Source organism: Amyelois transitella, chromosome 16 (assembly GCF_032362555.1).
Source record: "Amyelois transitella isolate CPQ chromosome 16, ilAmyTran1.1, whole genome shotgun sequence".
Classification (NCBI taxonomy): Eukaryota; Metazoa; Arthropoda; class Insecta; order Lepidoptera; family Pyralidae; genus Amyelois; species Amyelois transitella.
The window spans coordinates 5,121,086-5,134,819 of record NC_083519.1 but is presented as its reverse complement, the minus strand read 5'-3'; the positions used below and the strand labels follow the sequence as shown (position 1 = coordinate 5,134,819).

The following is a 13,734-nucleotide window of genomic DNA, read 5'->3' as shown; positions in this document are numbered from 1 at the left end:
TTAATGAAATTCAAGGATTCAAGGATGATAATAATTATTGAATGATTTGATAAAAAAGAGACACACAACACAGTTTAGCATAGAGTCTAAACTTTCAGAAGTAATATCAAGATATGGCTGTTTTATATAGTATTCCCAAGATGTACCTACACGAGCGAAGCAGCGGACAAAATCCAACAAACCAGTTCAAACCTATATTGACCAATAAATTAACTAAACAATTCATTAGCACATAATTATAACTACCAGCGGTTCAGTACAGGTACAGTTTCACACTCATATGTTACACTTACCTGTTTATTCACATGTAAATTATAGGTATCGATTTTTAAATTCGTTCGAATATCAAAGGAAAAGGGCTGACAGATATATCAAAGCACAGCAGACACCGCTGAACAAACTTTCTTGTCTGGTCATAATTACTATGACATGAAGACTGGCCAAAGATTAATTGTTTGAAGTAAGCACACGTTGAATTCGTTAAGTTCGCTAAGGGAAATATCACAAATAACAGTGAAATATTAGCCTCACAACCATCATTAATAATGTTAAGGGGTTCACACGTCTATTTACACCATGCGATTTTATACAATGTAAATAAAGTCAATCTACAACGCTAATTAATTATGACGTCTGTATCTAGTATTACAAAAATTTAATGCCATAAATAATATGAAGTCACAAAGTTGTAAAAAAAAGCAACAAATCAATTATCACGACGTTGTCATAACGTATAAAAGTATTTATTGGTTGTAGTCAGTATTAATAAAACTTTTTTCAATATCTTTAAATAATATTATGGCGTAAAAACAGTATTAGGGTGATTCACCAAGGGGTCAGTGACTTCGGAAACCTGTTGCTTGGGAACGAGCGAATTTTTACACGCTCGTTAGTATAATGTTACTCTATCCGACATTTTGTGAGAGTAAATCTGGGTTACGTTGCATCCCCTTTGAAACCACCCATTGAAACAAAGTGTATGCGAAAACCTTAGATGTGATTCAACGTTGTAGTACTTACATTTCTTGAAGTGAATAGCTTTTATATTTAAGTTTATGGTGCAGTCGGAGCTTTTAAGCGTTTGAAATTCCATCATGTTGATAACAATCCCAACTAATATTAAAAATGCGAAATTTAGTTAATTTGATACCTATTCACTGTTATACCACTGAACCGAACTTTATGAAATTATAGATAGATAGAATATGGAATACGGAAAATACATCTGTACTGCATTATAATGTCTTACAGCAATACTATACACCGAAAATGGTAAATTTCATTGCCTTATTTTTAAACGGCACAATAAAAAAGTGAATGACGAACACCCGACTTGAGACTCGACCCATGCATACATTTAACTGCACATATCTCACGAACATTATTAAATAGAAATTATCTACGGTCTGAGATTGCCAAAATAAATCATGTCAGGCCCTTATTTTTATCGGCAGTATGTACAGGCGAGCACGAAAGTTAATTACAGAAGAATCCTTCGGGATTCGAGGAATGTTTGCGCAAACTTCTGTATTAACCTGAACACATGAGGGCTTATTAAAGAGAGCAAGATATATATAATTTTGCTCGTTTTTGTTATATGGCATTTAATTTCAAGATTTTTATCACGATTGTTATTTTCATGACAGTTTCTTTATATTTTCTTTACCTGAAAATTAGTACTTTCTTTTACCTGTGTTTATATAACTCACATTGAAATATAAAATTTTTCAATGTAAGCTTTATAATGTAGTTTAATTTCTTACAGTTCCATTTCAATAATTCACAAATACGTTGTACAATAACACTCAACTTCTATTTATGAAATCAACCCAAAAATTCTTCATTCTTCAATTTGGATTTCATGTAAAAGTTTCAATTAAAATCAATACAGAAAATTTAATATAAACATGTCTTCACAACGATACCTCTTTTAATTGAATTTGATCGGCACAACCCGGCCGTGGGTGCCGAATGAAATCAAATGTTTCAGTTATCTTTTCTCATACATCAACAACTCTCAAAGATATTTCATAAATTATTAATCTTAATTTTCGCTTTGGAGCCGACAAATTTTAATTAATTGTATTCTTTACTAGGCTTATGGTAAGGTCTTCCTTTTTATAAGAACAAAACGCAAGTATAAAACTACACCTTATAAAAATTGGTACATATTTAACTTAGGGGATTTTGTGGGAAGAGTGAGTAGGCATGAATTAAATTTGCGTGTACCACCTTTGAACTCAGACAGGTAGGTACCGGTCAATCACACTCAAACTAAGAATAAAAAGTAAACATCTATCATAAACTATGACGATGATGGTATGTTATTTCCTTTTATTAATAAAATTTAATCATAAGGATTACAAAACGATAATCAGTACGCCATAACAGATTACTATTCAACTCCGAACAGAGCAATGATAGTTTTTTTTTTACTATAAAGTCACCTTCGGCCCACACAAAATTTAATCAAAATTTGAACTGACCAAAACAATAGCCGTTGCATTATCAAATGAATCATTTGATTTATTACGTAAAATGAAAATATAAAAAATAATACGATATCAGATTAGTAAAGTTTAAAAGTAGTTTTTTCATTTTCATTTCCTAATAAAATATTTTCAACTTTAAAGACTTAATATTATGTTTAAATGGGTATCCTTTCTTGAATAGAAAAAATCTTTTTATTTTCATGTTCTTTAAAAAATATTCAACTGTAAACTATAACTTTATCTTTTACATCGAACATCGAACATCCCAAAATAAAGTATCACAACATGTCGTTTCAGTAGCTCATAAATCTAACAGAGGAACTCTATGCCATAGTTAGTTAACTATGAAAGGAGTAGATTTATGTAGTTTAAAAGATGTTGTGCTCTGGGCGAGGCGGCCAATATATCACAAATTCACAACCTTAGCTCATACGTTGGGAAACTTGTCTGGGGAACCGCGAATTTTGGTACTTTTAGATTTTATGTTTTCAACTCAAATGTTTGTTACTTTGTTGTCGTATGGTGTATAAACCTTGCTAATAATTATTGATTATCATCAATAACTACTACTTAAGTTTTTCATAATCCTCCTGAAAATATATAACTTTACATTGTTTAAAAAATAATGCCAAAGTGAAGCTCAAATGAAAATTGATTGGTAACTTTAATTAAACGCCAAGATCGCCTGACCTAGAATTGGAAACGAAAAGTAATTAAATTCCAACAACTCCAGCCAATCCGATAGTTACATCAATTGCCATTCAGGCGCTGTTCTAAATAGATTCAGCTCGTACAATAGAACTTTATACGTAGAAAAATGGAACGTTAGGAACGCTTTGTGTTTAGAAACACATTTTTTTTTAATTATCGCTTCTTTTTGATGCAACAGGGTCAATCAATCCGTTATTAAAAAGATACAGAAGTTATTTTTAAATTGCAACACCCACATAAAATTATCTGTCAGACCCAATGGTTGACTGGTAGATAATGCTACTAGCATTAAGTCCGCCAAATGTGCTATACATTTATATTTTGTGCAATAAAGTTTAAATAAATAAATAAAAACAAATTGAAAATTCAATCAAAGGTATAAAAGGACCGCACAACACAATGCAATACAAAATCTCAATGTGCTCACTACATCGTCAAAAATTAATTACGCTACAAGTAACATGCAATATAAAAAAATGGCTTTTAATATTAAAAGGAATTTATTCTGAAAAGCAGCGGGTTAGGTACCGTTCATCAAACAATGCCGCGAAACCCAAATTTTCAAGACGAAGGGCCCGTTATGCGTATAAAATATCATGTTTAACGTATTGAACGGGTATTGGGAATTTCGCCTCATATAGCCTTATACGTTTTGTCTTTTCCTCAATGTGATGATGTAAGATAAGAATCATACCCTGGCATTTGCTTTGTATATGATATGATTGGGAATTTCAACTATGATTTAATTCTCCTGTCCCTGGCCTTATGGCTATAGATCACATTATTTTTATACGACCTTTGTTAATGGAGAAGCTTTCGTTTTTTTCAACTATTCTAAGGGTGCTCTTTCTAACCAAATCTTTCTTGGGAAACTAAAACTTGTTTATAAAGAAATTTTATATATTTTCAAATTGTTGACATAAAATATTGCAAGCGGATTCACATTTATCGCTTGCCGCGTCATTACGCATTTGAGCGATGTGGGGCTAAAAAGGATCATCTTGAATAATAAATTTGTTTCCAAAGCTCGTTTATAATGCTGATACAGATTCACTTAAAGGTATGATAACAACGAAATCGAATTATGTGTTTCATTACACTACATTTGGTGAAATAAGACTTGTCATTTGTTATGTTATTTTTTATTTTATTTTCTTTATTCGGTGCGGAATTTTTAAGTGTTGACAATTCATGTGTTATAAATATCTTATCTCACGGTTATAATTTTTAACGAAATTAGAATTGAAACAAGGTATCCGTATGGGTGGTCTTTTTAATTCATTCTGCTCGAGATATGCATCAAATTAACGAGCTACTACATCACAACATAGCTTCTTCTTGCAGATCTACTCATATTAAACATAAAACCAGTTGTTCCCATTTCCAGTGGGAATTTAAGAAATGTTTTTTTTTAATGAATAAAGTAATATCCACACTATTAGAGAAAATGTTTGTGTGTTTGTAATGAACGGACTCAAAAACTACTGAACCAATGTTATGTGCGTGTTTTACACCTGTCTTCGTTGTTTATAAACAGTATTATGCAACGCGTAAATTTTAAATCAGTTATTTGGTACACAGATGGAATAACATAGCCATAACATTGGAAATTCCCACTTTATCGAAACCGCGCACATAAGCTAGTATTTAATATTTTGGACAATCTTTTCTCGGTGATTCACTTCCCAAAAGGCGTTTTTACGATAAAAAGCTACTTCTACAATGCATTAGAATTACTAGCATAAAATCTGACCTATCAAGTAAAAACATTTGTCCGCTACGCTATAAGATGCAATGTACATCAAACAAGAACGAAAAGTGCAATTCATTGACTCATTTGTTGCAGTAATCCTTGTAACTCACTTAGATTAATTCACAGATACGTATTTGGGTGCTCACTAAACTATTGATCAAATATAACGTACGCCTACAAATATTGAATGAACACTTCATAAGAATAAACACTTTGGTATAGAGCGCGCATTTTATTTTTAGGCCATTCTAGCACGATCTCATAATAAACTGACTATTAAGTAATGACTAAGACCTAATATTTATTTGTTTATCAATTCAGTGTTTCGTTGATTACGTCGGTGATAAATAAAATAACGTTGCTTGATTAGTAATTAACGATAAAAGCTTTTTTTAAGATTACGATTAAGTTTTATGATATCACATTATGATTTATAGAAGTTCTCAGAAAATGATATTTTTTATTTTCTACTAAACAATTCTACACTATCATAGATATTGTCAGTGAAAATGGTATTTGGTGACATATTTTATTACACAAAGAAAATAAAAATACGTTTAAGTAAATAGAAAGTAATTTTATAGTAAAAAGTAGGTACTACGAGATTTTTGTTTAAAACGAGTGACTGTTGCACAATCCACTGGTCCTTAATGAACACTCTGATCTAATTTATTCCAAAATACAAAAACATTAAAAAATATACAGTATATTTTGCTTTTGCATTTTGGAAAAATATGTTATTACATACTGGGGGTCATATCATAATTATTTAATTGTGATACGACTCCCGAAAATATAAAATTTATCATTAAGCCAAATAGCTGAACGTTCAGTCAGAACATTCAGTCTTTTCAAGACTGTTGGCTCCGTCTACCCCGCAAGGGATATAGACGTGACCATATGTATGTATGTTTTTACAAATGGTCATGCAAACATAACTCCATGGTCATCAAAGCTATTTAAAACTGGGCTGAGATCTTCCGTATGTGTAACATTATATTTATAAAGCTTGCGCTTATGCGACAATATTATACTTCTATTACAGTTTCCTAGAACCCTAAATTTGCATATTTCTCAAATTTTCCTTGCTTCAGCTAAAATTTATCGTCGCATGTATCATTTCACGAGGTCATTGTATCGGATGCGCGAGATGCGCGCGCGCAAGGACACAGGATATTTTCCTATAAAAATGTGGGGCGCCCCCTCACGGTCAACAGTTCCCATCGAGATTCCGGCGCGGAAGGACATCACGATGAAATTGGTGAGTCCTTGATCTTGACCGCCAGTGTAGTGCAGTACCTACTGGATGTGTTTAGAACGTGTTGTGGACTTTATGGCAGCTTCGGTTTGAAGTTTATTGCCATCGAGAAATTTATACATTTTTCTTTTTTTGTTAGCAATTTCAATATTTTTGGATATATATGTAACATATATTTTTAAGAAACTTTAAAACGTATTGAAAATTCCTAATACGTTAGCTTTTTATAAATTTCTGAAAAACAAAAATTCAGATACAATTTTTTTAGCATTCATGTACAATCTTTGGATCCATTTGTTATCGCAAATAATAATAACTGTGTAATATTAAGAAATAATTTGTAAATTTGCAGTAGCTTGAATATAATGTACATTCAATCTTCTTGTGTCCAGATAGTAATTGATATTATTCAATAATAAAATAAAAGAATATATAGGTTATAGAACAATCACAATTATTATTTTATAAAAAAAAACTGCAATACAAAATTAAACGATCAATTAAATTAAACTTAAGCATAACATGATTGACCATATCTCAAAACTTTAAATATCCCACTGAATGATAAATCTTGAATAGGTACATTTGTATTATCAGAATAATAAATTTAAGTCATTTTTTTACAGCTTTGCATCCTCGCCGCCTTCCTGGCAATATCGCTAGGAGAAGACACAGACCAAAAGGAGATTGAGGATTCAGAAGCGGCCGCGTCCGTGGAACTCCTTAAGACAAGTTCAGACGTCCTACAGACAGCTGCAAGTAGCTACAACTACTATCCCAGCAAATATGTAGAGCCGAAAAACAACGCTTACTACCCCCCCACTCCCAGTAACAATAACTACAACCAACAATCCTACTATCCTAATCAGAATAATTATTATCCCCAAAATAACTATGTCCCAACACAAAAGCCTTTCAACCCTCTTCAAGGTAATTATCCACCACCTCAAAGCAGCTATGTGCCTCCTCAAAATGACTATATTCCCCCCCAAAATACATATGTACCCCCTCAGAATGACCCGTATGTTCCGCCCCAGAATACATATGTGCCGCCAAATAACAACTATGTGCCACCAAATAACAACTATGTGCCTCCAAACAATAACTATGTGCCCCCGAACAATAACTATGTCCCTCCTAGCAATACCTGGAATCCCCCAGCGAATCCTACAACGACGACACCAAGTTCCATCATCAAGAATGAAATAAACTTCGGTGACAATGGCAGCTACAAATACGAGTAAGTTCAAAATGTTTAATTTATTTTTATTTTTCAATTTTTTTACAAAAAAACTAAATTTGTGATTGAATTTGAGTGTACTGAGTCAAAATGATTTAAATACATAAAGCGTATTCACATACGCCAAATTATCTAAGTAAGATTAGTGAATATAGCTTTCCAAACAAAATCTTAAGCGTTTAATGTAAATCCTTTTGTCATGCCTTTAAAATTTTAGTGTAAGGCTAATGCAAATTTGTAAAGAAAATTAGGAATTGAATGTCTGAAAATCTGGCCACACTGGTATAAGCTATTTCTATTCAGGTCTTGCAACAACCTTACTTTTCATTAATAACTCTTAAAAACATTATTGTGGTAGTAGGTACAAAGTTCTTCTACATCTTAAAATATGAATCCTGAAAACAAAACATAAGGGATATTAGAAACGACAAAGAAGATTTCTTTTCACAATTCCGAGACATTTATCCTACGAATGAACTCATATCACATAAGTCTTAATATTTCGTGTAACAGTATAAATAAAATATACTTAGACAAAATGTAAATAATATGCTAAACATTAAAGAAAACGAGGATCTAACGGGCCCGGCCATTGTACACATTCGACATTTAATGACATCCGAACATCTCATTTTATAGGCGAATAACTGTGCATGTCGACTTTAGCGATAAAAAGAACAATTTTATTTTGTTAAAAATGCGAATTCGTAAAGGTCCGTTCACAAAAGTAGGAAACACGACGAAAAATTTTTGAGTATTTCTATTAAAATTTATGTATAACTCAACTTTATCTACTAATACGGAAATATAGAAATATTTACCGCGCTGGTGTGAACTGACCCTAAGTTGATCTCAAGCAGGTAACTGGCCGTAAAAACATTGCCGACTTCTAACTCAGTATATAAAGAATCATTTACATGCTGTCTTTGGTGAGAGAGAATAAAAACCCGAATCGTCTGCCATAAACTGGAAGTTGTTTTTTTTTTTGTTAACCGTATTTTTAGAGATATTTATAGGTTCAGGTTAACGTAAGATTTATTTTATTTATGCAGATTAGCCGGCTCCCTAAACTAACTTACAAGGAACTCTGAGGCCGCAACAATCTGTCTAAATGGTTTTTTCGCTACATCGAATAAATTAATTTTAATTAACGTTATCTCTCTTCGCCAAATAACAAAAATACGACTTGCGAATATTAGTGAGGTTGATGAGGGACGTACAAAATTGAATGTTGTCGATATTTATTTTCTTTGTTGTAGTTTTGTGATATTCTATGTTTTTTGGGTTATTTTTACAAACGATATAAAATTTACAATCTAAGCAAACATATTGATGATTTTTCTATCCTCTTAATGCATTCAACATTTTTTACGGTAAATTTTTATATGATATTTTATTAATCCGGTGAGATTCCGTGTTATACTTACCTACCATCTAAATAAAACCTAACAACAAGAAGTTTTAATTTTTAAGCAATTCTATTCTATTCTATTCTATATATTTTAAATTTTATGTTATCATCTTTTGGCATATTAAAATTGAGATTATTGTCTTCAAAATAAATTAATTAGTAAAAATCTACAGGTACGAAATAGCCGACGGCACCCACGCTTCTGAAGAAGGCTACCTACTGTACCCTAACACTGAACAGGAGAGCCTGGTGAAAAAAGGGTGGTACTCATACAAGGGTCCCGATGGAAAGATCTACACCGTCACGTGGTGGGCCGACCATACCGGGTTCCATGCCAGCGGGGACCACATACCCACGCCGCCGCCTATCCCACCGGCAATTCAAGCGTAAGTTGCTTTGGATTTTATGCAAATGTTTAGAAGGAATTACATAAACTGTAGCCTAAAATTTGAGCTCTTAATTTTTTTGCATCAAGCCTTCTTCTTTCTTTTGAACTTAATCGTGGTTATATCCTCACCTCACTGGAGACAGCGCAGAGCCTCTTTTGAACAAGATCCCGGATTGGGTAAGCCGGTTTTTTGTTATTTATATGGAGAGACTCCCATTTTACCTCCGCTACCTTTTCTGGGGAACCTAACCAAACCATAAAGACCTTTAATAACAAAATATTGTTAATTGCCTTTGGCATTCAATGAATATAGTTATTGCCTAGCGATTCGGAGTATGCGGGTTCGAATTATGATAAAACATAAGTTGTTCTCAAGAAAATCCAAAACCACATTTCTCGCGAAATAAAACAACGACAATTTTTATGTAATGAAATTTTCCTTACATTTACCGAAGTGGGAGGGCGTGTCATGAATTATGGCTCAAGTTGTACCCGTGACAAATTGCGGGCAACAACAAAACGCAAACAGAATTGAAGAAACTAAACGAAATGCTTAGGGCTCAGGCTTTGAAGAATGAAATGATAAACAGGTTTATTTACACTATAAAAACAAAATGATGAAATATAATTTGGCTAAAGTATCAATTAAATTCTACTTCATTGGAATTATTACAGACTAGAAACACGGATTTGTACAGTACAATGGACAATTTTTCGATCTCACGAGTTCAGCCAACAGCACTTTTAATATTTGAATCACTCGCCGAATGAATGTTCTTTTACGTTTTCTCGACTGTTCGTTCAAAGATTAAGAATCTCGAATCCAATTGATGACCAAAAATCATGTTATTGAACCGTTTGCGGGCCAAAGTACAGCCGGAGAATATTGTTAGGCTCAAAAATAAATAGACCAAAAACCTTATATTGTGTTATCCACTCGAGATTTTGCAGCAAGATATACTGTATCAACACAATATTAAAAACTTTTCCCATAAAGATTCAACTTCTATTTATGTATGTTCAGATTAACACCTGACCGTTGATATAACGGAAATGAATCCTAAACATGCCAATCCATGTTGCGACTTGAATAGCAATGAGTTAATTTGATACAAACATTGAAATCAAATACACGATATGGTGGCAGGCAACCGCCTACTTTGACACTATTTACTAGGCCCGTGTGAATGTTTACATGATTTAAATATGCGGGTACTGAACCCAGTGAGGACATAAACATACGGGGTAGACAGAGCCAACAGTCTTGAAGACTAAATGGCCACGTTCAGCTATTTGGCTTAATGATAGAATTGAGACGAACAAGTTGCGAAAGATTAATTTTAAATATTGTGTTTTAATTTAATGATTATGTCGATCTAAATTTTAACAAGAATATTTATTTTAGAAATCTTAATAATATTCCCATTGTTATAATGTTAGCTAACACAGATAATTTGTATAAAATTTTCAATAAAATTACTTTTTCTTTAACATATAATAACATATTTAAATCTGTATCAACATTCTTCACACAATCAGTGTTCGACGATACGGTAAATGACAAAACTATAATTTAAATTTGAACAGTTTTTTTATATACCACGTGTTTTTTATAGCGATAACATTTTTTCAATATTTGAACAGGGAAATGACCACCTTCATTGTTTTACGAAATTTTATTCGTAAATTAATAAATTCCGCCCCGAGTGATATGTTGCCACGCCCGTTTGTTGTATTAGTGTCCGAAATTAGCATAAAATATAACTTGTATGACTAAGTCGTCATTCAAATGGTATCATGAAATCTGCCACTAACGCTAAAGCAAAAACATTCAAATAATATAAATTTACTGTTTGAAAAATTTGCTTTACATAATAATATATTAATACTCGTATTTTGACAACTTTTTGAGCAGAACAGGTCCACTCTATCTCTCCTGTGAATTGAATAATAAAAAATAAAAACCAAAGCTCCTTAGCACAAACAAATAACCAAAGACTTCTGAAAAGGGCTCTATGTATGTATGTATTTTTTGTATCCCTTGCGGGGTAGACAGAGCCAACAGTCTTGAAAAGACTGATAGGCTACATTCAGCTCTATGGCTATATAATAAAATTGAGATGCAAATGGTAACAGGTTGCTAGCCCATCGCCCAGAAGAGAATTCCAAGTTTATAAGCCTATCTCTTAGTCGCTTTTTACGACATCCATGGGAAAGAGATGGAGTGGTCCTATTCTTTCCTGTATTGGTGCCGGGAACCACACAATATATGTATTTACAAACAATATTCCGTTCATATATTTCAGTGCAATTTCTACACTTACAGATCCATTGAACAGAACGCGAAAGAAGAAGCTCAGAAAGAGGCAGAGAAGAACAAGCAGCCACAGCAGACATACCCCACTCCAGTCCAAAGCCCCCAACCAGGGTACCCCACACAGGCCCCGTACCCCACACAGCCAACCTACACCCCCCAACCCGGGTACTACCCCCCACAACAACCGTTCTACCCCCCTCAACAAACTTACTATCCCCAACAGAATCCTTCATATGGTAAAAAATAACGACTCTAGATTTAGAATGGAATAAACATCTGAATCGAATCACTTCATCTACTTGATAAAGATAATAGGGTGACACTATGAAGTCTAGATTTCAAAATGTGCCACGCCCATCTCTGCAGTTACCTCAAATGATATAGTTAACCGTAAGATATTAGATTAATATGATAATGTAGACTAAATTAATACATTTTGAAGTGATTTGATTCCAGAAGTTCCGTATGATAAAAGGAATTCACTTTGAGTTTTAAGTACGTTAATCAGTAATCATAATCACGATTAATATTGTGAGTACGATTACTGTAGCATGAAAGGTTGTGATAATTAAGAGTGCCAATGTATAAAATAAATTTTGTGATATAACATTTCTTTTATTTACCAAACGTACTGTACCTGCCACATCCGAGTAGCCCAAGGTTTTTACCTGAAACAACAATGTAAGGTAATTGAAATATTTGTTTTTTTATAAAGGACATGACTTTTATAAGGCAAAAGCATTACGAGACTACATAAAGTGTCCTTTAGACATATAAAAATTCCATAATGAGGGATAAATATTATAATATGATACAAGTTATACATTTATAAAAATGGTATAAACTATTTGATACAAATAGTTTATATTTATACATAAATTTGAACATTTAAACTTACACACAAATTTATTCTCATTATATTAATATCTCATTAATATTCACAATTTAATGTGCATATTAACAATTCGAAACATAATATGGATTACTGTGATATAAATCAAGGTAATTATAGAGAAAAGGACTAAATAATGAAATGAATTGATAAAAAATAACATACATACATACATATTGCCACGTCTACATCCCTTGCGGGGTAGACAGAGCCAACAGTCTTGAAAAGACTGAATGGCCACGTTCAGCTATTTGGCTTTATCATAGAATTGAGATTCAAATAGTGACAGGTTGCTAGCCCATCGCCTAAAAAAAAGAATCCCAATTTCGTAAGCCTATCCCTTAGTCGCCTTTTACGACATCCATGATAAAAAGATGGAGTGGTCCTATTCTTTTTTCATTGGTGCCGGGAACCACACGGCACATAAAAAAAACATCACGAAAATATAAAGTTGCCCATGAATCGACCACTAAAAGTCGGTGAACCATTCACGACCAATAAATGTTCGTTGAATCGTGAAACAATACAATTCGTGCATCGCTCCTAAGGGCGTATCCAAGAAATTTTGGAAAACCGGTTGATCGGACATTGAACTTCCCATTACAGCCGCTGTATTATTTTGTGAACTCAGATAAAGTTAACAAACAAACTTATAGAAGACAATTGAAAACCATAACTTCATCTTCCTTTTGGCGTTAGTCTGAGTAACAGCCTCTCCTCTCTGGATAGGATATGGGGGTATACCTTTAACCACGATCCTGGATTGGGCAAGTTCGGTTTTTACACGAAGCGATTGTCACATATAAAATCTAAAAACATTGTTATCAGGTCCCAGACGTTCGCGCGCTTGTGTTAGACAGGTTGAGGGGGTTATATTTTCCTATGAATATTTAAACAAGTAACAGAACTAAGGAAGCGTACACAAGTCAAACATATTTAAGTGATATTCTCAAATTCAATGACGACAAATAGGTGGATGGTTAATACACGTTACCTTAAATATTATATTAATTAGTACTCAGTGGATTTAATGAGTTCTAAGTTTTCACTCATTATTTCAAGATTTATAATAAAAGTAATTAATATATTTTTTTGATAAAATGGTCTTAAAAAGTTCAACCGTATTTCAATATAATCTAAAAATAATAATATATGCACGATGAAATACTACCAGTAAAATTTTGATTAAGCGTTATTAAACATTGTATCAATCCCACCCAAACGGATCATTACACGCCAAATAACATGCAATAAAAACTCATTGCAACGAGA

At 32.9% G+C, this 13,734-nt stretch overlaps 1 protein-coding gene across 1 annotated transcript; it reads left to right on the top strand.

Moving 5' to 3' along the window:
- The first annotated feature begins 6,168 nt into the window (after positions 1-6,168).
- LOC106129597 (uncharacterized) lies at positions 6,169-12,177 on the top strand. The gene is made up of 4 exons (XM_013328198.2): positions 6,169-6,217; positions 6,841-7,454; positions 9,039-9,251; positions 11,580-12,177. The coding sequence occupies exons 1-4, from the start codon at positions 6,209-6,211 to the stop codon at positions 11,815-11,817; spliced, it is 1,074 nt and encodes a 357-aa protein (XP_013183652.2). The 5' UTR covers positions 6,169-6,208; the 3' UTR covers positions 11,818-12,177.
- The last annotated feature ends 1,557 nt before the right edge of the window (positions 12,178-13,734 follow it).